The 26,414-nt window shown below is 39.7% G+C and overlaps 3 protein-coding genes across 7 annotated transcripts in view; 1 reads left to right on the top strand and 2 right to left on the bottom strand.

Moving 5' to 3' along the window:
• The window catches only part of cerkl (ceramide kinase-like), a 37,333-nt gene extending 25,135 nt beyond the window's left edge, over positions 1-12,198 (bottom strand). Inside the window, exons 1-2 of the mRNA XM_037109675.1 lie at positions 11,850-12,198; positions 7,500-7,609 (exon numbers count right to left, since the gene is read on the bottom strand). Coding sequence (XP_036965570.1) covers positions 7,500-7,609; positions 11,850-11,992 — 253 coding nt within the window. The 5' untranslated portion in view covers positions 11,993-12,198. The remainder of the gene's footprint in view (positions 1-7,499; positions 7,610-11,849) is intronic.
• A 3,156-nt stretch (positions 12,199-15,354) lies between these two features.
• neurod1 (neuronal differentiation 1) lies at positions 15,355-20,751 on the bottom strand. Of its 2 annotated transcripts, none has more exons than XM_037109737.1 (4): positions 20,572-20,751; positions 18,526-18,782; positions 16,839-17,068; positions 15,355-16,519 (listed from the first exon to the last, which is right to left on the bottom strand). In XM_037109737.1, the coding sequence occupies exons 2-4, from the start codon at positions 18,768-18,770 to the stop codon at positions 15,960-15,962; spliced, it is 1,035 nt and encodes a 344-aa protein (XP_036965632.1). In that variant the 5' UTR covers positions 18,771-18,782; positions 20,572-20,751; the 3' UTR covers positions 15,355-15,959. The 2 variants fall into 2 exon arrangements, with proteins under 2 accessions (XP_036965632.1, XP_036965631.1); XM_037109736.1 differs by lacking the exon at positions 20,572-20,751 and adding an exon at positions 18,922-18,966.
• A 4,696-nt stretch (positions 20,752-25,447) lies between these two features.
• Positions 25,448-26,414, top strand: part of itprid2 (ITPR interacting domain containing 2) — a 43,745-nt gene continuing 42,778 nt past the window's right edge. For all 4 annotated transcript variants that reach the window (XM_037108880.1, XM_037108879.1, XM_037108878.1 and 1 more), the window contains exon 1: positions 25,448-25,568. The gene's annotated coding sequence lies outside the window, so the exon portion shown is untranslated. The remainder of the gene's footprint in view (positions 25,569-26,414) is intronic.

Raw genomic sequence — 26,414 nt, 5'->3', positions numbered from 1 at the left:
AATGTCATTAGATTTGCAGGTATTGTGTAATAAACCAAAGTGTTCAACACATTTTATTTTGTTATGATGCTTTTTGGCATATTCTACTTTCATCATACTTTCATTGCGGCTTCTGCAATTTGGATATTGTACTTGGCTATGGATTCAAAAAGTTGACTTTATCAAAAAAGACTACAAACCTTTCCATCTAATTACAATTCTTCAGTAGCCGCACAGCACCAGAATCTGAAGCTCCCTGTCTGGTTGTGTATTTATATGTTGCTAGCTCCCCATCTAGTTAGTTTTCCATCTTTTTACAGTTTTCTTAGTAAAATTGTTTAGGGTTAGGGTTAGGGTTAAACAGGTCCTGGACCTATCTGGATGCAATAAGATGAAACTGATGAACATCTGCTCATCTGATTTGCCCCAATAAAGTATTTAGCAAAATGCTAAAATGCTACTTTAAAAGTCATATTTATGTCATAGCTGTGATGACACCAGGATTACCAAAATATGTTTGACTTTTTCTTTAACAATGCTGCTTTTCAGAAGCTACTGAGGTGGTCAGCATTAACTATTGCCCCTTTTACACAGAGCTGCCGCATTATTGCTGCAGCTGTGGTTTGCCAATTCTCCGCTGTTGGTCGTTCACACAGAGCCAAACATCTCCGCCTTAATGACAAACTGCTGTGTAACACAAGAAAGCCGGCGCTGCAGCTCCTAAAGAGGCGTGACAGTATACATCATGATGATGATGTCTGTGTGTTTTTAAGGTGTTTGCTCAGTGTGAGTAAAATATTTTTGCCGGTCATAGTCGTGTTTTTTGGGCAGAAATGTGACGAAGAGTTGGTAGGACAGGCGGGAGGACAGACAGGAGTACGGACGCTTCTCCACATACAACTGCGGTATTTTTTTCCTCATATAAGTTGCCAAAGACAGTTACAGTTGCTACATTACTTTGTTTGGTCCTGTAACAGTGCTTTGTGGGACATTTCTCTTTGTTTAGTTGATTGAAGGACCTGTGTTGTTCTGCTCTGATACTACCTCCAGAGATGTATCAGTGCCGGAGCGAAATTTTATCCCTCGCCACCTCCGAGACAAGGCGGAGGTGGAAAATTGGCGCAGGATCCCCTCATCCAAATGGCAGTGTGAATGAGGCTTATAACAAAGGCTGACAGAAGAACAAAGATGTTAACTCTCAAAAATCCCCACAAGAGGCTCTGTATTACACTACGAAAACTATACATCCAGTTCTATTTCAATCTCAACATAGAAAGTAAAGGTACATTTTCTGTTTTATGGAAGATTAATCTACATATTGTGAAGAAATAATGCAATCTGTAATCAGTTTATAATTGTTAGAATAACATTATTGGATGACTGGAACTCAGGATCCAAAGAGGACATGTCCACATTATTTCTACCACTCCCCTAGTCAATCAGAGAAATATGAAAGTAGCAGACTGCAAGGGGTTCTTCTGTGTTCACATTACATAATATCATTGACGATATTAATCACAAATCCTCTGATCGGGACACAGAACACAGTGTAGTACCCGTCAATCATCAGTGTAATCAGGGATGGCAGATTAATCATCCGATCCTCAGAGGATAATGTCAGCAGAACAATACACTCAGAGTTACATAACAAACACACAGTGACACTCACACACGTTACACACACAGACACAGTGACACTCACACACTTGACACACACACACACACACACACACACACACACACACTCCAAGTGCAACAAGGAAGATTGTTACTCCTTTTGATTATGACTTTTGACTTAACAATGAAAATTCAATATCTGAACTTTTGCCACTTTGTTGTTGATTTATTTTTAATTACTTTTTAATAATCAACACTAACATGAAAAACATGAATTTATACTTTGCTTAAGTCTACCAGCATTATTACTGCGTTAGCCTACATCAAGTGTCAAAATTCCATTCATAGCCTATAGTTTAGCGGCATTATATAAAAACATTGAGCTTAATGGAAGATAAGGTTTGTCAATCTTCTTCCAACCTCTCTCTCTCTCTCTCTCTCTGTCTCTCTCTCTCTCCTTCTTCTCCTTCTTCTTCTTCTTCTTTATCTTTAGCCGCAATATATTACGCCGGAGTCCTTAATATATCATGCCGGAGTCCTTTAAGAGATGCACAAAAAGTTATTTCCTGTCCTCTGCAGGAGGTCTGCAGCCAGATCCTCTTGTGGAAAGAGCTGTTGGTGTGTGTAATCATTCTTTTATCCAAACAGTGAAATTAAGATTAAGTTGACCCAAGGCTTCAACACTCCTATTCAGAAATTCATTTGAAGTTTTTGGTTACAAATCATCTTTTTGAGAACACACCTATAAAACTAGAATGACTGTCAGGATGAAAATACCCACTATTTTGTCAGTCAGACTAATGAGGGCTCATATAATATACTGTACTTAACACACTCAATAGAATACTTAACAGTCTATGTCATTGAGCTGAACATCAGAATGTATTTTTATTGAAGAACGAGGTTTGTATTTTGTCTCTCATCCCTACATTACATCATGATAACAGGAAGCCAGTGTGGAAAGGAGGAATGATCAGCCCCACACGTCACAGAATGAGCTTTAAAAAGCTATTTAAGGGCTCGTTTTAGTTTGACTATTGATTAGGAGCTAGCTAACATCTGCACTAACATTAACTGGCTCAAGTTGCTTACTGGCAGATAAACTGGATGACAGCTCAGCAAAAATAATGCATATTAACAGACCATCTCTAACGCTTACTGATTTGATTTGGTTTTAATTACCTTCACTGTACAGAAAGTCCTGGAGGTCCACAACAAATCCTCTGACACAAGAGCCAGTAACGCTCCTTGGCTGTCATTGTGCCAGTTTTCAGGAGGTGGGGCTTCCATTTTGAACTAAATATAACTCCTTTGATTAATCTTAACGTGATTGAGACTCGTGGACTTTACATCCCTCCAGATTAAACGAGTACTACAAGATTAAAACATTGAGAGAGAGAAACACAATATGTTAATGTGACTGACCACACAGGATGTTTTTTATTCCAACCAGAGAAAGGACAGTCATTGCCAGCTAAAAAGGAGGACCTAAGCTCAGCGCAGGACATCTCTGTTTGTCATCCATTGTTTTCTTTCTCTATATGCTTTGGCAACAGGAACGAAAGGGGGAAAAGTGAGACTGAAAGATGCGACAGATTTTCCATCCACGCCAACAAAGACGACTCTGATCTGATATGAGTTGACGGAACCTACAGAGCTGCTGCACACACATACCGTGTGTTACCCATCACAGGTAGCGTTTTGGTTGATTCCAGATGGAGATGAGTTTCCCATCATGCCCTCAACAACCCACTGTGCCAGCAGACACACACACACATACACACACACACACACACACAAATTAAAATATATATGTTATGTTGGTACTATTATCATAATTGTGAGTCCAACTTCCATTCACTTAAGGTTTCACTTTGTCCTAATTCTACAGTTAACAGAAAAAAAAACACGTCTAAATCCTAAATAACTGGTTTAATATTTAGGGAAAGCTCCATGACACACAAACACACCCACCCACGCGCACACACAGACATACACACACACACACACACAGTGGCAGTCCTGTCCCATGGTGACCTGGCCATGTGGCTCACTGTGGGGAGTTATAGATCATAATTTACACACACACACACACACACACACACACACACACACACACACACACACACACACACACACCGTACTTGGCACACGCAGGCGCGCACGCACACTCACACACACACACACACACACACACACACACACACACACACTGAGGCTGCAGCACTGCATCACTCGTTCAGCGTCACTGACAACAATTGATCATGTAAACAAGTCCACTGCTATGATACTGTAAATTGATTGCAAATTGATCAGTTATTGTTCTTTCACATCTTTATCCAGGGATAATGCCAGTGGGAATTCTCAACCCAGAAAAACAGAAAAGACAGTGTCCCAGTTCCATTCTAATACTAAATGTGTTTTTTGAGGGTTGTAAAACTGTGAAGTGGCAACGTTTAGTAAGGTGATAATCATATTCCTATACTACAATTTTTCAGTTTGTATGACAGATTTCACACTGAAAGAACCACTGCTTTCAAAGTGCTTTTCCCCATTCTGTATTCCTATTTTAAATATTTCTTGAAAGTCTGACTACACCTCAATTCAGCTGGAACTCTCTATTTTCTCATTTTTCTGGGCAGGATCTAAAAACCACAGTACTAATCAGTGTGTTAGCTAATCAAGTGCACTTCGTTTTTGAAGTTGAACTCAAAACTACTTTAAAAGAACCATATCTTTTTTTGACAAAACTGCTCCTCTGCTGTACTGATGATTTTGCTAAGAGTGTTTCATGTTGATCCAAGCCTTAAAGTGCTCCATCTGTGACCTAATGTCTATGTAGCAAATGCATAGGACATTCACAACTGATCCCAAGGGTGCCCGAAATCACTTGCGCTACTTTGATCTATCAGATTCCGTCTGCACGTATATTTCATGATTTCATGACAGTGCAAAACACTTAAGCACTCTGATTGATTGTTACTGCAAATCAGACTTGGTATCATTTGAATTTCTTTCATATAATTACAGTTGTAATATCTGAGTTTACCAATCAAACAAAACACGCTCTGTCTGTCCATCTGTGTGAAAGCTCAGGCCTCACCTCCCTGTTAGACAGAGAGACAGGTTACAGGGTGAGACAGGATGAATTCATGTATACAAATAAACAACAACAGCTGATCCATTTATATAGAAATATCTCATCAACACACTCACAGCATGCTGACAGGCTGATTCTCAGTGTGCTTGTGTGCGTGCGTCTGTGCGTGTGTGTGTGTGCGTGTGTGTGTATGTGTGTGTTAATCTCCTCACACTGAGAGACTCTAATAACCCCCCATGGGCCAAACCAACTGCTCTGTACTACTGCCAATACACACACACACACACACACACACACACACACACACACACACACACACACAGAGTGCTGGCTTAATGACATTAGCTTGGATGAAATACAGCAAAACAGATTGGCTTCAACCTCACCGTCACACACACACACACACACACACACACACACACACACACACACACACACACACACACACACACACACACATGCACACACGCACAGTTTTTACACCTTTATCCTGCTCCACTAAGCAGTTCTTCCTGAATGAATTTCAACCAAAAACTACACAGACAACACAAGATTTTACATCCAAAATACTGATGCATGACTAAAGCAGATACTGTGTTAACCTTTATAGGATCATGTACACTCTCAGTTCCAAACTGGAAGAAGCTTGCTTTTTTCAGTTCCTTCAGTTTTCATACACTTCTTCTCTCACACAATAAAAACTTAAACAGTGTCTTTTTGGCATGTTTTCTTGTTGTTAGCTTGAAATGGAGAGAGGGAATTAGGAATTAGATTTATTATGGCATATGAGAGATGGTGGCAGCCTACTCTAAGGTCTGGACCTACTGTAGTTCCAGTAATACAAAAAAAACAACAAAACATTATTAGGTATTTAAAAATTATTGGCAGAATGTGAAAAAAGTGGAACTGTGTTGTGAGGCCACAGTACAGCGTCTGGGTGATGTACAACAAACAGTCCACTATGCTGTGTCAGAAATTGTTCTCTTATGTGTTTGAACAAAAGGTATGCTTCGTCCCAGTAGTTTTGTCTTTAAACATTCTGTATGCATTGGAATTCAGAATGTGTTTATTGCCATTTAATAATAATAATAATACCACATCTTTAATACATCTATATATCAATTCAATGATCAACGATCCATATCGCCACAATTGTTAAAAGATACGCCTTTATTTTGAAATCCTATGGCACATCTCTGTTACTGTTTCCATCCATACACAACTTCCTTCTAAACAGTGCTTTCCTTTTATCAAAAAGAATAGATTGCTTTCCATTTAAATGTCTGGAACCATTGATAAAATCATATTTCCACTGTAGCATTCAGTAATAAAACTGTCAATTAATATTTCATTTTTTTTTTGTGAGTTGACATAAATGTAACTGATTGTGTTAAATGGACATATGATATGATCTCATAGCGAAGGCCCCTGTATCAAATCAAATCATCTGTGATATCGGCAAATATCGCATCGTGATTTAACTTGTGATGTACAGCCCCATCACACAGTGGCACTAATCAGATCAGTTCTCCCACACAGTTCTGGGATCAGCTGGTCATGTTTGTGTTTTAATTTTCCTGATTGGAATGCGTTGGTGTATTGTATTGTGTGTTTATGACAATTCAATTTGTTGTTGTGTGGCCATTCAAAAGGTGCTGGCAGGACATCAGTCACAGTGGAGATTCATTTGGTTGGAGACACTATTACACAGAGTCCAGACTTCCATAACAAGTTGATTATTCCAAATATTAATAGTTATTATTATAATAAAATTATACATACTTTAAAGTTTTAATCTATGTTGCTAAATCGACAAAGCCAATGTCAGCTGATGTAATCATCTTTTCTGAAGAAGGAAAATAAAGCTGATAACTGTATCATCGCACATCAGAGATCTTGTATATGTTGTTGATGTTCCATTGGAATTTTTGAGAATACTGTATTGACCTCAAATTAAATGTTCAGTACAGTAAATTTAGTTTTGCAAGACAACCATTAACTAGTTAACGTCAGTGAGATGCCAAGATCTGCAATAACAGAGGAACTGGCACATTATGCATCACTTTATAAAACGTCACAGTATGCTCCGCTCATTCTGAGAAAATAACTGTAGGGTTTGACATAGGTTCAAACCCCTGGTTCCCCCTGGTACTAGGGTTGAATCAAACAGGCTGATCTTAATTTCTGGAGACATAACATTAGTGACAATACAGAGTTTGTTTGTCTTTTTTTCTGTTACTCCAGAGGCTATAGTCCAAATTCTGTTTCTGCTTCTCTAAAAGACATTAAGCAGGTGGTGGTGGATCAAAAATGATACTGTCATGTTGGAATAGACTGATATCGAATTCAATATTCAGCATTCTATTTGAACTGGTAATTCATTTAGATTGCAGGTAAATTTAAAAAATGTGCTACTTGGCTCTGATGCAGCCACCCATTTTAGTCTCCAGTCACCACTCAACATTTCCTCCATAGCACTATGTGATTGGTTACATGTCACAAGTAGGAGCCTATCAGCACTGAGAATTCTGATCTGCCAAGTAACTAGAAACTTACTTATAAAATTAATGTAGTGGTGTGTGTGTGTGTGTGTGGATGTGTGTGTCCAGATGTCTTGTTTCAGGTGGTCTCAACATGACAAACCTTCTCCATTACAGCACCAGCTGCCTCGATGTACGCACTGTCCGTCTGTCTGTCTGTCTGTCTGTCTGTCTGTCTGTCTGTCTGTCTGTCTGTCTGTCTGTCTGTCTGTCAGCAGCAAGAAAAATGATTGCCGTGTCAGCCCATCACTGTTGTTACTGACCTGTGGGGGTTTCTGGGGTGATGGGGGTCCAGGTCAGTCTGGTTCGGGTGAGCAGGACGTCATGACTCTTTTTCCCCAGTTTGAAGATCCCACGCAGCACAACACACTCACTGACACACACAAGCAGAGTTTATTTTTGACAAATCGGTTTAAAGTTTAAAACTGATATGGGAAAAAATATCTTGTAATTTATATATTGTTATCAATGCACTGACAGATAAATCAATCATTGGGTCATACCGTTTGTGCTGATGCCTGGATATTTGTTCATTTCACTCACACTTACTGCTGATTCTGTCATCAGTGAATCTGAAGGACACAAACTAAACACCTGGCTGCTGAATTGTATGTACAGAAGGCACTCTGTTCACTTTAACTAATATTATTTTCATCCATCCATCGATCCGATACTGCTTAAAGGAGTACGCCACCCCCAGGTGAAATTGAGTCCCTCCCCGCAGTCCCTAGAGTTGGATGAGTGAGCCAAAGCGTTTTTTAGCCGACCCAGCCATTGTCCTAATCTAGAAACGCCGCGGTTAGCTTTAGCTTAGCGTAGTCGCTGTAATCCGGAGTGTCCAGCTAGCATGTTGTTGCAAAAGTGAATCAAATAACTCAAGATTTTTTGTAATTATTTCTCGTGACCTATACATTCATATCGAGTACACATATAAATGCAAATTAACACGAAGGGATTTACTAGACCAATTTATATCTGGAACTATTTGCGGCCACAACACAGGCAAAGCACTGCTACCACGCACAAAGACCTGAAACCTGAGACCAGCACCTGAAAACCCTCAACTTCCGTCAATACACTGACAGCACACAGCACCACAACTTCCAGTGTTACCTGCATGTAGTTGCAGTAAGAGAAGAAGTTGTTGCAGTAAGGTTGTTACGTTAGTAGTTTGAAGTTAGTTTCACATCTACTGAGGAAAAATGGTTATTTGCTGTGTGAAGGGCTGCGATAACAAGCAGAGGACATACACGAACATAATGTTTCACAGAATTCCAAAACCAGTGGAACGAAGAAATCTTTGGCTTGCTGTCCTCGACATTCCTGCAACAACACCAGTGGATAAAATCAATCAATATCGTGTTTGCGATGAGCATTTTAAACCGGAGGACTACGAAGAGAAAATGCAGTATGCTACAAGAAAGATGCTGCTACATCTGAAGGATACGGCCGTCCCATCCATTTTCAGTACAGAGGCAGAACAGAGTTCATCATCCATGCCTGTAAGTAACGTTATAATTTTTACCCTTCCTTGGTTTATACATTGCTAACATTATCACTGAAACTTCACGTTAGTCCGACTCGCAATGTCGTTTCCTAGAGGCAGAGAACGTAGTAGCCACGCTGGTGTATTGACGGAAGTTGAGGCTTTTCAGGTGCTGAGTGGTGTCTTTGCGCGTGGTAGCAGTGCTTTGCCTGTGCTGTGGCCGCAAATAGTTCCAGATATAAATTGGTCTAGTAAATCCCTTCGTGTTAATTTGCATTTATATGTGTACTCGATATGAATGTATAGGTCACGAGAGATAATTACAAAAAATCTTGAGTTATTTGATTCACTTTTGCAACGACATGCTAGCTGGACACTCCGGATTACAGCGACTACGCTAAGCTAAAGCTAACCGCGGCGTTTCTAGATTAGGACAATGGCTGGGTCGGCTAAAAAACGCTTTTGCTCACTCATCCAACTCTAGGGACTGCGGGGAGTGACTCAATTTCACCTAGGGGTGGCGTACTCCTTTAAGGTTTGATTACCTTATTCACCATGCATCTCTATCAGACTGAACTGAGGCAGTCCAGTACACAGCTAAGTGTGCTATGATGTTAGCATGACAGCACACTGATGTTTAGCAGGTTTAGAGATGACCAAGTTCACCATCTTAGTTTAACATTTGCTGTTTCTCAGTAACATGTACAGTATGCTAAGTCTAATGGGAACTAATATATTTAGTAGGTATTTGGTCAAAAACCAGTCAACTGTTGTGTTAATAAGTGCTTCTGCTCCTTTTCCCTTAAAATATTACCAGATGTAACATATTTCATAAAAATGTAAACAAAAAAAATGTTTCTTGGGCATGGCAGGGTGCCTTCACTATAATACGAAGCAGAGAAGCCTGCATTGTTTATCAAACCTCAAAAATACAGCTGAGATTCAAATCATGATATGAATGAAGCATGTGACTTTAACCTCGCTTAAACTTGATGAAATAAATAATGGTAGATGAGACCATCATACATGATGAGAAAAAACACAGAAGTGTTTCCATCATGTTATTCACTTTAGATGTTGGATGTTGTTGTGTACTCTTCTTCTCCAATGGTTTAGTGGAATCTGACTGGAATTCTTCATTGTGAACCAGCCAAGAGTCTGGCATAACTAGACCTACTATGGCCCTGTGTCAGCACAACACCAATTCTCATTAGGGTCAATAAACGTTCTGGATTGTTTGCATGTATTTAAACCAATCACAATAGTCGTGGCTGGCACTCAACCTAGAATGTAGCAGCAGCACCCATGCAAAATAGTCCCAAAGGAAACTTGGTTTTCCTTTGGGGAGGCGAGTCCTGCCATTCATGGCTAAATCCCTTCAAAATAAAAGGTAACAGCTGCTGGCTTGTTTTCTGCCATCAGAGTAATTAGTGTTGGAGTAATTTCCCAGTTTCAGTGTGTTGCTTGCTAGCTTGGAGCTTGTTGTTTGAGTACTTTCACATGGCAAAAGAGATTTTGAAAATGGTACACATAGACAGTGGAGGGAAGGAGCTCACAGAGACACTGTAGCTGCGACAGTGGTACAATTCTAGTCAATATTTGTTTTTTGTTTTTTTTCTGTCACATATTTTTGAATTTATTACCATTCCATTTGAGTAATTTGATTTGAGACAATTTATATGTAGCATAGTCTTTAACATTTTATGTTATATCATACATTAATACACACATAGATCTACATCTAAGCTATAGGCCACCCAGGTTTGTTGTTTTAGGACACCATGTATACAGAGGTAGCTCCCTCAACACACTGTCTTTTCATAGAGGTACACTGCATGAATGTCAGTTTATTCTGTTTACATAGGCAGTACTGAACTTACTTTACTGAACACACTGTCTCAAAGCATGCTGGAAAACTCCACCCACCTACCCCTTACACGCTATGATACTTTTATCATAGTACAATTTATTGAATTCCTTGTTTATTATTTATCTGAGTTGGGTTACTATAAACTTTAGTTTTCCTGACTGATGGTGGTTAACAAAGTGAAACAGCACCCCAGAGAGTCAGTGGAAAAGTCATTGCCTTTCTGTTCAGTCAGTTTTATACTCTTGCTGAGCAGCAACTCAGGCTAAGACTGACAATTAACCTGCCCCAGACCATCCAACACCTAATATCTGCAATACAGTAGTGGATGGATAAACACAATCATTGTCATGTCAATTAAATTGGGATTTGCACTACCTTTAGATAAAAACATGGCGATTTATTCTTCTGTTAAATGAATCTGAACCTGGGGAACATGTGGTTGTTTAACTGATGTGAAAGTTAGGTATTTTTATTGTAGCGTCTGCATGATGATGTACGATCATTGATGTGATGTAACAAAGTACATTTACTCAAGTGATGTACTGAGGGACAGAGTACTTGTACTTTAATATGTACATTTTGGAGGCAAATACTGTACTTTTACTCCACTACATTTATTTGGTAACTTTAGTTCTTTGAGGATCGCTTGCTACATTGGAGCCCAAAGCATATGGTTTTTAGACTTGATTTATTCTATCTGCATCTGGATTGATACACCACTGATTCAGATGATTAGAAATGTGCTGAATACTGAAGCCGATGATTGGTCATGTTGATAACCGGGCGACCCATAGTATACAGTACTGTATATAGCCTACACACAAATCTATGCATGATTTTACTTTTACTTGCACCTTTGACACTGAAGTACATTTGTTGCCAGATTCCAGTACTTTGAAACTTTTACAGAAGTACTGTTCATATGGTGACTTCAATTTCAGACAAATATAATACTTTGACACAATACCTTTACTCAAGTGTGACTTTTGGGTAGTTTTATGACATTGTGCACCACTCATTCACAAGGATCCATTCCTCTACTTAAGTACAGTTTTGACAGCAGGGTTTCCTATTTTAAATACTTTTGTGATTTTTGATACCAGAAATATCAGATTCAAGGATTCGTTTCACAGTTTCAGCTGTAATGTGCTCTCCTCTGATTCATCAGTATGTTTTGGGCCTATTGACCAATCAGAGAGCTCTTTCATGGTTCTGTGTGGAACCTTAAACTGAAGGAACCTCAGAGCCAACACTCACCTCTCGTCCTCCTCCTCCACCTGTTGCTCTTCTTCTTGCTCCTTCTTCTCCTTTTTCTTCTTCTTCCCGCTTCGTTTTTCTTTCTTCTTCTTCTTCGTGCTATCTCTCTGCTCTCCCTGCAGCTTCTCCTCGGGCTCCGACATGTTTACCAGCTCAACCCGCGAACAAACAAACAAACAAAGAGTCTGTTATTAGTTTGTTACTTTGATAAACAAAACGGCAGATGAACACGCAGTAAGCTTATCACCACCGGCGCATTACGGCGTATTTCCGGGGTCTCGTCGCTATGGAGACAGGCAGCCGCAGCTCTGCCGGACCGACAGCTCGTGCACGCGGGCGGGTCGACCGGTGTCTAATCTACAGGCCTGCGCGCTCCCGTGTATAGCTTGTCTCCAGGCGGGAGCGCGCACACGGTGAGTAAGACGTTACCTCATTACGTCATCAACTCAAGTAGCCTGCTGTAGCCGATACACTTACAAGATACGATTTCACACTCCCTTGTACGACTTTAGATTACAAATGAATTAATAAATGAATTAATAAATTAATTAAAACATTTTTTTTTTAAAAAACAGTAGATTACAGCTACAATTTTGTCGGTTAAACAACCTAACAATCGGCATCAGTAAATAATTTTAAACTCCTATAGGTTTACATAAAACTCTTTAATTTTGCGGATAAATTACAATGAAGGACTTATACCTCTGTTGGAATACAGAGTGACTGTATCTACAGTGTGGTACTACTTTTATTGCAGTAAAGGATGATAATTTTTCTTTGAACTAATAAGACTGTGAAAATACGTCATTAGAAATGTACCCAACAGTTGTGTAAGTGGCGTTGCCTCGATTGTCACTCAACAAAATCCATAACCAAAACCTTGTGGGGTCGGTCTTGTATTTTACTGTCTTTATGACAAGCTGCAACGTTCTTGACTTGAGAGCTTCTGAATTGTCTGACATCATATGTGTAATTCATGTCACAATTTAAATGTGATCGAAAATGTATTTGTCTCTCCCCACTGACTATTGTACAACTTTCTTTAGAAAGTCCCATGGGGCTAACGGAGATGGCTGTAGCTTTTGGTCTAATGTCATGTTTTTGTTTCATTTCATCACAGACAAAAGCACTGTTACATTGCAGTCATCATCTCTGTGAAACTGCTTTATCATTTGAGAATTTTCAAAGAGAATGAATGGGACACTGTGAAGTCACGGTGACCTTGACCTTTGACCATCAAAATGTAATCAGTTTATCCTTGAGTCCAAGAGGCCAATTATACCAAATTTGAAGAAGTGCTTTCTCAAAATACCGCATTCACAAAAAGTGGGATGTACAGACAACCTGTAATAATATAATGCCATGGGTATTGCTGGCAGGCAAAGCAACGAGGATTTGAGGCATATCATTATGGTGAGTTTGAAACTGACCAAACTGAATGATTACAAGACAAAAAAGTCATTTGTGTTTCCCCTGTAGCTGTTTTTAAATCCTCCTCTGTTTTTTTAAAGTGTGTTTGTAGACAGTTTAACTCATGGTGTCTCAAGACTTTGTTAACTGTTAATGGAGTCTGAGGCATCACTACTGTAAGGCTGCCTGCAGCTGATGCTCAGTCCCTCCTTCCCAACCAGATCCTACACCCCTGCTCCCTGGCTGTGGTATAAACACCATATTATGAGCTACAACACCAACACCAACAGTGAGTGTGTGTGTGTGTGTGTGTGTGTGTGTGTGTGTGTGCGCGCGCGTGTGTGCAGGTGACAGATGGCTGAGTTTAAGCTGCATTAATCAGTGTTATGATCAGCTACAGACTGAAACACAAAACCTCTATCACAAAGACTACTGCTAATACTACTATTAATACTGCTAATACACTGCTGCTAATACAGGAGCTGCATAATCATGAGAAATGTCCACCTGATGTTTATGTTGATATCATTCACTTATGAAGAATAAAAGGTTGATTTCACTGTCAATAGCTCAGCTTTTTCATTTCAAAGGAATACATTTTCTTCAGATCTCGCTCTCTCTCTATGGTCAAAAGTTTACACACACACATGTGTACATCATGTCAGTGTTGCGTTCCAGTGATTTCAACATCTCTCAAAATTTGGTTCAGTAATGAATTAATTATAGATCCACTCATTCCATCACAGAAAAATGGGAGTTGTAGAAATCGTGTATATAAACGTTTGCCCCCGACATAATCTGTAAAGTGTTTTTCATTTTTGTAAAGCAGCATTTCTCTGACTGAATAACATATATTATATATTTTTGTTCGACATATCTAGTGGGTTATTCCCTAAAATGTATTCCAGAAGTAGATTCTGTTCCGACAGGATGAGTTGCAGTCACACATTATTATTCCATTTCAAGAGGGACGCTTGATGGTGGGATATGGCCACCATATTGTCCCTGTTGACATCCTAGAGCATGCACGCATGCACGCACACACACACACACACACACACACACACACACACAGCAGGACAGCAGTGTGTATTGAGAAGGGCTCTCATGCATAAGCGAGATCATTTTCATAAATTAAAATCTTGCCTGCAGAACGAACATCTGTGTCCGTCACACACACACACGCACACACACACACACACACACGTACACACGTACACACGCACACAGTAATCCTGGTTTTGTCCTTCAGCTGGTGTGATAATGTAGTTAACATGCTAACAGGGTTTCCTCTGTAAGGAGATACATGTTTTCTCCTCATGTGTCTGACCAAAATATCAGAATACGGCTGCAACCAACAATTTGTTTCTGGATTAATTCTTCAATCTACAAAATGTCAGAAAATTATGTAAAAATAATCATTACAATTTCTCAGAACCCAAGGTAATGCCTTGAAATGTGTTTTATCCGGTGGTCTAAAAACCAAAGCTGTTCAGTTTTCTATCATAAAAGAAAACCGGCAATTATTAAAATTTGAAAGGTTGAACCAGTGAAATTTGGGCATTGTTGCCGAAAATAACTTCATTCAGTGTCTAACAGAATAGGTGGACTTAAAGGAAAGTACCACCCAGATACATTTACTGTGAATGGACTAATTAATGAGCCATTTTATATCTGTACCAGAAATTCATCAGATTGTCCAATAGCTTGACTATTGATTGTTTGGGCAATCAGATGTAATTCTGATTAGTCACTGCGGCCACATTTGGGATTGAAAATCTGACATAATTCACCTTCAGCAACAATGAGCTGCTCTAAAAGCGACATGACTAAAGCTGGAGATAAAAGGTTTTATATGATACTGATGACATAATACATTTTTACGTTGAAGGTCTGGATATTTCTGTGTGTGTTTAAGGATGCATGTGCTTTTAAACATTATAAGTAGAGCTGCACTCATTTGTGAACTTCACAGTGAACTTGACCAAACTGGACGGAAAAGGACTAAATGAACCCTGAAGAAGCTGGACACAGCAAAGTAGACCGAACAGAGTTTTGTTGTGTTGTGGCTGATGAACAGAGTCTCTGACATTAATCACATTGAATTCCTTTTAATGAAAGGCCTTTATAAACATCTATCTTATAAAATATCAACAAAGGTCACATGAAATGTTAACAGAACGCTACAGGAACATTATAAAAAGCAGAAAGTAAAAACCACATGAACAACATGAACACTTCGGCCCGATGCCGGCCCAGCACCGGCTCAACAATGCCTTACACACTGACCCAAAAATAGAGAAATCTTTATTCTTTTAACATTTGGAATTATTAGCTGAGCATAGCTCAGGTTTTAACAAAATTGCATAGTTTCTTCCAGATTATTGCTTATTGATTATTTTTAAGTGATAATATCGATAATAACGAGACATTCATAAAGCATGTCCTGCAGGATGAAGCGCTACAAAGAAGGTTACATCATCGAAGTGACATCATCATCGACACCACTGTCTTTATGACCATACTAAGGAGGGGTTATAGAAACTGACACAGACAGAAAGAACAAAAGAAAGAAGGCAGAAAGAAAGACAGCTATGAAATCGTAGAAATAAACAGAACTGTCTCTCTCTCTCCATACAACAGTCTCTCTGTTCGTCTCTCTGTCTCCATCAGCCTCTCAGTCCTTCATCCTCCACGTCCTCAGGAGTCGTGGAAAATGGCGTTCAGCTGGGCATTCATCATCCGCTCATGATGCGAGTGTCCATCAAAGCCCATGAGCCCGTCCACCTGCAGCTCACCGCACCGTGGGTTGGACCCTCCGCCGCCATAGATGGCAGCATGTCCCCCGGGTCCTCCTCCCCCGTAGTGCACACTGAAGGAGAAACTCTTATCGTAGTCGGCAGCTGCGACGGCCTCTTGCTTGAAGGACGAGAAGTTCCCGTTGATGCTCAGTGGAGGGCTGAGGGGCGGGTCGAACGCTGGGCCGTCCGACACCAGGACGCCGTCAAAGAAGGGCTCCAGCGGGCCATAGGGCTGACCTTTGACCTGATGGAAGATGTGGGAGGGCTCCATGGTGCCGTAGGGCGGGCTGGGTAGGCCAGCCGTCAGCCCGGGACTCTGATAGGAGAAGTGTCCAGGATAGGTGACGGTGCCAGTGGGGGGAAGGTGAGCTGGCAGGTCGGGTGTCTGCTCTGGCAGGAAAGTCCGAGGATTGAGCTGCAGGCAGCCTGCTACCAGGTTGGTGGTTGGCTGAGACAGACCTGAGAACAGAGAGACAATAATTATTCAATGATCAATACCTGAGTAATAACATATATAATGTTATACCTTCTATTACCTGTCAATGGATATCAATTCTTATGAAATATGAATGTAAGGTCAATACCTGCTAGTCCCTGTTAATAAATCTTAATATTTGTAATATATGAATACCAGTGATGTATATTCAGATGAATATGATGATGTTTATATAGTTTTTTTCCCTTCCTATTAATGTTATGTGAGCAGAGATCAGGCTCCAGTCTAATCTCAGAGTCTTGGTAAACCCAGTTCAGTCTGTTGATGTGAAGTAATGCTGACCTTTGCAGAGCGCCTGGACGAAGCTCATGAGGTCGGGTGCCTTGCCCGAGCGCAGGATCTCACTCAAGGCCCAGATGTAGTTCTTTGCAAGGCGGAGCGTCTCGATCTTTGACAGTTTCTGGGTTTTGGAGTAACAAGGGACGACTTTCCGCAGACTCTCCAAAGCGTCGTTCAGCCCGTGCATACGGTTCCTCTCTCTGGCGTTAGCTTTCATTCGACGGACCTTAAACCTGCAGAAAGAAAAAAGCAGATTCATCTTTTAGGCCTGCTGTCAATGCACTCATCTGCTACATCCTAGAATGATAACCAGCATTCACGGATCTCTTTTGAGTGGGCATGCATGCAGTCATTGTGCACCTGAACAAATGTAGCTGCCAGCATGTTACTGTAGCTTACACCACTGCTACATTCCCACACCACCAACAACAGTGCCGCTGAAAACACAGAGGCATTTTGGCAGCCTAATGTACGATACAATTATTACAGTCATGCCAGAATTAAGCTAGAAAAGATGGCAGTGCAATTTGTAGTTGAGGAGAAAAATATAATCGCACATGCCTCACTATGCCTCAAGCATTTTGCTAATGAGTTTCTCTGATACATAAATCATAAATTGCCACAGTTGTGTTAAGAATGTAAAAAAAAGGAGAGGATATGAAACCTGACAACACTGACAGATCAGCAGCACAAATCAATCGTTCAGTTAATGTGTGTATGTGTGTTAGTGTGTGTTTGTGATAATTTTATTGTTTCTTTTATAATTAAAATATTACATGTAATGCCACGCGATAACAACACAAATCAACAGAACATGTGTGTTCCTTTAAATGTACTGTCTTAAATTTGTTCCCCCCCAAATAATCTTTGGTTGCTCTGCCTTCTGTTACAATACTCCTGGGAAAAACCTCTCGGGCCTTATAAGCGCGTGTAAAGATATTTTGCAGAATAGCCCACGCTTGCAATTCATTTCTGTTAAAAAAGCATTCTGAAGTAAAGAATTTGGTGTCCCTGTGTTTGTTTTGTGTAACGTGTATGAGCCTGTAACAATGGCGGTTCTCGATTTGTTTACATTTGGTTAGTTATTTTATGCTAGTGCTGCTCAGTCTAACCATATTGAACAGTTTTCCGTGGTTTTGAATCGTGTGCTCCGAATGTTCTTCTCTGGTGTTTGACTGAGTGTTCGACCCTTTATCGCCACCTACTGGCCCGGCTTGCTTGTTTGAGCGTTTGAAAAAAAAAAAAAAAAAAATTGCGTTACCTTGTGTCCGCCGATATTTTGAAAACCAAAGTTGTGTTGAAATTTTCTTTTAAAAACAAATATCTGTTCAGAAAAAAACCTCTGAATACATTTAGACAAAATGAAAGGATGTACACAAGGTGCATCGGGACACAGTGTAAATGTCTTTTTTCCTGATTTTGATCATTTTCTTCATTTACCTGGTTTACCTCGGCTGTTGAGCTATACTCTCATCACTTATTTATGCCTTTTAGTATGTTTTTGAGTGATGATGACATCGGTCATTCTGACATTTTCAGACGACGTACTGATCCCATCCTGCTCCTCAGAGGATGAAGCCTGACGCTTTACTGACCTCAGAGCCCACCATCACACACTTTAGCTCACATGCTGGAAAAACGTGCCTTTGAAACTCAGAACAAGCAGGAAAAAGAAGTAAATCCTCTTTACCTCTGTATACGAGCCTTCGTCATTTTCTTCTTCTTTGGCCCTCGCCTCTTGGGTTTGTTCTCGCCGTCCTCGTCCTCGTCTTCTTCGTCATCCTCCTCCTCCTCCTCCTCTTCATCCTCCAGATGGTGGAGGTGATCCTCCTCCTCCTCGCCTCCTCCTCCCATCTCTGACTCTTCCCCTGCGGGGCTGTGAAGCTCCTGCTGCCCCTCTGAGTCCACTGACGCCTGCTCCACAGACCTGGTCATGATGCTGATTCTCTGTGTGACCACAAGAGAAATGTCTTCATTAGAAAAAAAACAACTCCTGCAGAGAGCTTATTATTGCTCTTAATCTCTGGATAGACCGAAATAAGAATATGATAATCTGTCAGAGGTCTAGTTATGAAATGAAACATACTTTCACAGTCAGTAGGATTTTGTTGACGACATTTTGCATATATTGAGGAACAGATGTATTTTCACATGAGCGGGTCTGATCATGGGGCTAAAGCGTTTCTTGAAACATTACTTAAAAAAATATTACCAATTAACAAATGTCTTTAAGCATTTTGCGCCACTGTATTTTTTTTTTTTTTTAATATTAGAAATTATGATTTCACAATAATTGAATCATCAGATTGACCACCTGTTTGTTTATAATAGTGAAATTTCCCAGAGGACTGGAGGCGGAGGATTTGGTTACATTTCAACGTGTTAATGAACACGGCGCACCGGTTGTTGATGAATTAAAGTTTCCTAGTTTAATTTCCTTCAAAAGAAAACAGAATTGGCAGAGACACAATAATAAAAAATCTGATGTGATGGTTCGAAAGACAAAGATGTTCTCAAAGAGGATTTTAAAATGCAGAAACATGGAGCAGTAAGAGCTTCCGCTGTTTCAAATCGAAATCTAGAAATATCAGAAATGAAGGACTAACTTAGATGTAATGAGCGCGGCCTCCTTACAACCGAATTTAGAAAAATGTAAAAATCTCTTCAAGAGTTGGCCTGTAGACTTTACCCACTGCTGCGGACAGAGACTAATGAAGACGGGGAAATTCAGTCGATTTAAGACACAGTCATTTAGAAAAATATAACATTTCAATAGGTGAAGTTGTAATCTGTAGAACACACAACATGTACGATTTATCTAAATTAGAAAATCAAAAGGAATGCAACAAAAATAGAACTTTTAATGTCAAACAGTCTTCGGATTGTCCGGAGAGAAACTGAACAAGCTCTGATTTAGTTAAGGCCAATTACTACCTTTGGTCATAAAAAATATCAGTTTTTATCTGTTTAAAAAATGTCAGAAATCGCCGAAGTGCAATAATAATAATAATAATATTAATAATAATAATAATAATAATAATAATGATAATAAGATACATTAAGGAAATAAGAAATAGTTTCAGTAGTGAGAATATTTAAAACTAAAGCGGAGGAGAGCTGAACATTTGATAACATGTTTGGATAAATTCACCGGTGATTAAATGTAGGCTTTAGTGGACTGCGACTGGGCTATAATCTTTTAAATAGTAGCCTCATAACAATAATCTGATAATTGATCCTGTGATGACGAATCAAATGTTTTTTTCTTTTTCTTTCAGTCCCGTTTCCCGCTGACTGGTCCCGTTAATATAACAGGTGAGCGGATGTATGGGACGCAAAGACAAAAATACGAGTTTAAAATTCCAGCAAAGAAGAAAAAGAAAGATGTTTGGGAGGGAAAATGTTTGACTGAGAGCAGGCAGGTGGCAACGAACAGAATTATAAATTACCTTGAAACAAAAGATAAGATAAAAACTACAAACTGTCCAATAACATCAAAATGAACCGATGACAAATTCCCAATTTAAAAAAAAAAAAGGAATCTTTATAAATTTTAACGCGTGCTGATTTATTTGGATATATGCGAGACTAATTATTGAGTTAATGAGTCTCTGTTAAATGACCATTAATGGGTTGATCATTTGTCTGATAAGTAATCAGACTGATCTCCCTAAAGGTGTGACTCAGAGGAGGATTTTATCAGTCAGGTGTTGGTTATTAATCTGTAAAAACCTACCTGTCGTAATAAGCCGGTGTCGGTCAGATCGCACTCATCCCGCGCGTCCCAAGTGCGTATCCGTGCGTGAACTGCGGTGAGCTTTTCTGGGGTGTGTGTGAGATGCTGCTGCTTTTATATTCGGCATGCACACACACATACGGGGTTGGGGCAATTAGCATATGAGGCCACGCCCTCCCGGCACGCGCCATATGGTGCGTACGTCATTAAAACGGCCCCGGGGATCACGTGACAAATCTTCCATTTGTATCAGCGAAAGAGTCTCTCTCTCTCTCTCTCTCTCTCTCTCTCTCTCTCTCTCTTTGTGAGGAAAAGTTGACCATCTGTCGCAACCTACACACACGCATGCGCACACAGCAACGTAGTGTTCAGGGAAGGTGTGTATTGCATGATGAACTCTACATATCTGAGAGCGCAGCAGGTTCCCAGTGGTTTGGCCCGTCCTTATCTTCCTTGTTGTTGAAGAAGAAAAAAAAAAACTTGCAATCTGAATCAGTGCCACATCTGGTCCCCTAATAAACTGGTCTTGACACACCTGTTAATCTGTGAGGACTGTCTGTCTGTCTGTATGTCCACCACTGACTGAAATATCCTGATAATCACTGGATGGATTCTCATCAGACTTTTTGCAGACCTACGTGTTCCTCAGATGATGATTCTTAATAACTGATCCGCTGACGTTTTCCCTCGGCATCAACAGCAGATTGACCTCTGGTTTTATGTGAAGCAGGCGGTGTTGACAACTGTCGGATGGATTGGAAAGTGAAAAAAGTGTCCCACAATCTGGCTCCATATGCAGTTTTCTTTAATGAGAAGAAGTCACAGCCAATTGTTGGATGGGCTGCCATGGTAGTTGCTTCAGATATCCATGTTCCCCTTTAAGTTCATTTCAATTTCATTTGATGATCCTCTGACTTTTTATCTATTGTGATCGTCAGTTCAAAATTGCAGTTTAATTCAATCAAGTGTAATCCAGTATCAAATAAAACTAATTTAAATCTGCTGGATCTGGATACTTATTTGGACCCAAACTGTACTCACTTGTAGAGACTGGCCATATATACAATATACACTGAGAAAAGTACCAAAATATTGAAAAACTTAAAGTTAGCGAGCTATAATTCCTGGATCCCTCCATCTGGATTCGCCCCAGAAGTTAACGGGCTCTATTCTGGGCCAAGACCCATCCTCCATCCAGGTGTGGTGGATATGCTTTGGACAGTTTTTGTAAAATCCTGCTGACAAACCAACCAACTAATGGACACAGGCGAAATGAGTAGAGTAGATTTTAACAATACATGAAAAATGAGACCTTCCCATCCGTCTCTGTTGTCTGTACGAGCCTGTGGATGATTTGTTTGAGTACCTAATGCTAGTTTAGAATTGGAGTCCATTGATATAAACCACTTCCACCACTTTTACTAACCAGCTTCAAACGCAACACAGAAGTTCCACAGAACCCATTATTTAGTTAGCATGCAAGCCACATGGACTGTGTGTGTAAAATGGAGATTGGAGGGGGAGCTGGAGGAAACCAGTGGATGTGACTTATCTCAGCAGTCCACATCCTCTGAGTGACTGCCTCAGCTCTGACCAATAGGAAAGAAGCAGTGGACTTTGGACCAGGACGTTCTCCGGTGAAGAGGTTGCTGTGGTGACAATAAACCTGTTGCTAGTAGGTTACCAGGCAACTTTGGAGGAGCCATGTGTGTGTCCATCAGCCTGGATCCTCTGGCAGCTAATGGTTAACACACAATCAATGTTTCTGTCTCTCTGACGCTCAGTTCAGGTTTCACGGACATAAAACTAGTATCAAGGCACACAGCACGAGGCTGTGCTGTTCATGACTTGCAGAGCTAATAAACTTCTATCCTACGGTGCTTTTTAACACTGCATTGATGGTTTAATTCGAGGGTTTGACTCAAAACGTTTTCAGTCGTAAGTTTAAAAGTTGTAAGTGGCTCATACATATTTACAATTTCCATGGATCAATATATCCAGAAATTGAGAAGCTGTGATTTTACCACAAACAAGAGGCAGAGATACGTTTGGAAAAGCAGAATTTTGGATTAACAACGAAGTAAAAATAGATCACTGGAGAGAAATCTTCCTCTGTCATTGAAAGGAAAATAAATAAACAGCACAGCAACTGGCTGTTGAATAGGAATGATTATTCTATACTGCGTGGGTTTGTGTGTGTGTGTGTGTGTGTGTGTGTGTGTGTGTGTGTGTGTGTGTGTGTGTGTGTGTGTGTGTGTGTGTGTGTGTGTGTGTGTGCCCGTTGCTCTGTTCTATGTATGAACTGGGTGATCTTACCTTCTCTGTGTTTCATTATCTGTTCATATACCAGTCTTAGCTTTTGGCTGGTCTGTTTACAACCACACTGCTATGTGTTATAACCATATATTCCATGTTTATGCTGCTTCTCAATGCTTGTTACTGTCATGAGAAAAAATAACAAACAATAAATTAACACTGAAAACACGTTCAGTTTATTTTAAGACAAAACTATAAAATTGAATATGGAGGATGAGTGAACAAATATGTGCAGGCAAATTATTACAAGTGATCTGATCCGTCTGATCTGTGTGAGTTTAAAAAAAAAATTAACAGTTAAAATGCCTTTGAAAAAATATTTGAAAATAATAATGATGATCAGTGTCTTGGCAGCTGTTCAATCATCTGTGATTCATCAGATTTACATCAGATCCAACAGCAGCAGTTCTCTGCAATATAAAGGATCATCAGTTTAATGGTGTTTGGTTTCCATCTAGTGGTTAAATTTAGATAATGCATTTAGATTCTTTCTTTCTTTCTTTCTTTCTTTCTTTCTTTCTTTCTTTCTTTCTTTCTTTCTTTCTTTCTTTCTTTCTTTCTTTCTTTCTATTTCACTTCCTGTCTTTCTTTCTTTCTTTCTTTTGTTCCCTTTTACAGTGTTACATGTTTTACTGGGTGATATTATTTCATTTTTGGTGTGTATGGAGGTACTTTCAGGTGGTGTTGGTTTGGTTGCTGTCTTTTTACAAACCTGTTAAATACAGAATCAGAATCAGAATTCCTTTATTATTCTGCAAACGGGCAAATTACTTTAGCACAGCAGCCAAAGGACAGTAACATGAAAAAAAAAGTTAAGAAACTGAATAGACACATATATACATATAAATATAATATTGTACAAAATGAACCTGTAATTATTAACAGCGTGGCAGTGTATTGTTAGTTACAAATAATAAATATGGGTATTAAAAAAAATTGACCAGATAGTTTAAACAAAAAATGAGTAATGAGTTGTGTATATAGTTTGTATTGCACAGTGCACAGTGAGGTCTACTGGGAGCAGTGCTGGCTCTAAAGTCTGACAGCAGCAGGAAGGAAGGACCTGTAGGTCAGGGCTGGTACGTATAACACTTGTAATAAATGTTCCTAAAAATTGTCCTGCATCTTATCTTATAAGTCAACAAAATCTCGGTTAGAAGTAGGAAAAGTAAAAGTATCTGATACAAAGTAAAATGTCTTTTGTAATTCCTGTTTCATATGGCATTATTAGATGGTTAATACTGATTTGTGATGTAATATGTAAGCAGCATCTTTAATAAAGCAGGTCGAGATGGAGCTACTTCATGTACAGTATGATCATTTAGTACAGTAGTTTCCAGCCTGGGGCTTGGGCCCCTCAGAAGGGTTCCAAGATAAATCTGACAATGGAAAGAAGAAAAATTTCCATTCATCTTGCAGTTTGTCTACTTTGTGAATACAGACACTGGCCAGGAGCCCCAACACTGGTTCTCAGTGGAGGGTCAAAAGTCAAAAAGGTTTGGAGCTAGTAGCTGCTAACCATTAAATTAAGCAGTCAAATAAATGTAATAGAGTAAAAAGTACAACATTTCCCATGAGTGGAGTAGAAGCGGTAAGTAGCATACAATAGAAACATTAAAGTAAAGTACAAGCAGCTCAGAATAGTACTTTAATGCAAACTTGAATACATGTACATAGTTACTTTCCTTAGTTATTTTCAACACTATAATGATATGTATAACATACAATATATATATTGCATAACAAGTAAGTAGGGTGGGATACAAGCTTTCCTACTGCACTAAACAATATATTGGTCAACATAAAATGCTGGACACAATTTGTCTTCATTTATGCTTCTATATATCTGCATTTCTTCATTCAGTCCACTACGTGACAGCGTCTTTGAGTATTTTGAAAATTTCTATATAAGTGCTTTAAACAGTAGTGTATGCAGTAAAGTACTTGAAATTGATCACACATGACGAATGATTGAGTAATGTAGCTCAGCGGGCAGAGCAGGTCGACTAGTGATCGGAAGGTCACTGGTTCAAATCCCACCTCCGGGCAGGGCTGAGCTGCATGTCGAAGTGTCCTTGAGCGAGACACTGAACCCCACATTGCTCACTAGTGAGGGCCCTGCGATGAGCTGGCGACCCATCCAGGGAGTACCCTGACATGATATTAATTTAATTGCCAATTGCATGGTAAAAAAAAAGAAAGAAGAAAACTCCACAGTTGATTTCGATTAATGAGAAAAATGCTGAATATCATGTCATACTCTGACTTGTACTTTTGATACTTAATTTACCATGCGTTTACAAAAAAATACTTTAAATAGGATGCTATATCAGACACTTTTACTAAAGTAGATCTGCTATGCTTATGACTCTCACCTTTATCAAGGTAATATTTTGGCAGGAAATCTTTGATTTTATTATCAATACACTGGGTACTTGTGTAAAACACTGAACACCGCGCTCTGAACGCATCGCGGACGTAGCTGCGTGTCCTGGAGCAGGCCGGCAGGTGTCGCTGTTTCACCGCTGCAGCCTGTCGAGGACACGCCCCCTCCTCCCCTCTGCCTCCATGCTGCTGGTTTCAGGAAGCGGAAGCAGGAATGTCGGAGTGTTTTTTTCAGAAAAGTTTGTACAAGTTTGACAGTTTGGCAGCAGAGGCACACACTGTGGAGGAACATGAAGGTGAGTTACTGAACAGCTCACGGCACTGCTGCTAACACTGCTCGTTACACTGCTGGAGGTGAAATTGCTGCTGTTGTTTATAGCCACTGTGTGTTTTTACGTTTTTTTTTGTTTTTACTACGGCTGCTGTCAGTCCTGTGGTCCATGTCAGAGGGAACACGACCAACTGAACAGGACAGACTAGTTAGTCTCTCGGAGAAAAGAAAGGGAAAGTTTAACGACACGTGATGGTTTTAGAAGTGTAGTTTTTTAAATCAGGTACCAGGATTTAAGAGTGTCTGGATGAGGCTGATGCAGCAGATGTTTAAAGTGACAGATTCAGATCGGCATCTGTGAGATACAGTAAGTCCTCATTGCTGTGTGTGTGTGTGTGTGCGTGCGTGTGCGCGCCTATGTGTGTGTATTATGTGTTGTACTTGTCTGCTGCTTCATACTTGTACTCATGTACATTTCAAGCATGAAATTGCTCAACAGTTTATGAAGCAGGCAGGGCCGGAGCTACCACAAAGGTCAAGTCCTCTGTATTGTTTTCTGGGTCTTTGATAAGTTAATACATATAAATGTATCTGGTAAGACTTTATAATATCTGTCATAAAATTAAGATAAACAATTATATATCATTAAAACTCCAGATTTATAGTTAATTAAACTTTAACAGTTATTTCACAGTTTACAGCAATGAAACGCTTTGTAAGTCACTTACTAGGAGCTGGAAAGTAAATAAATTCTATGTTGTTCATTTATAAACTTTATTTGGACACAATGATATGTTCATATAACATTTACAGAGGTAACTGTATAATGAGTGAAATTTTAAGTGCGGTTTGCTCTTTATGCTCGTGTATT

This window comes from Acanthopagrus latus, chromosome 9 (genome assembly GCF_904848185.1).
Source record: "Acanthopagrus latus isolate v.2019 chromosome 9, fAcaLat1.1, whole genome shotgun sequence".
Lineage (NCBI taxonomy): Eukaryota > Metazoa > Chordata > Actinopteri > Spariformes > Sparidae > Acanthopagrus > Acanthopagrus latus.
Note: the sequence above shows the minus strand (reverse complement) of the source record. Positions and strands in the feature narration are given on the sequence as shown.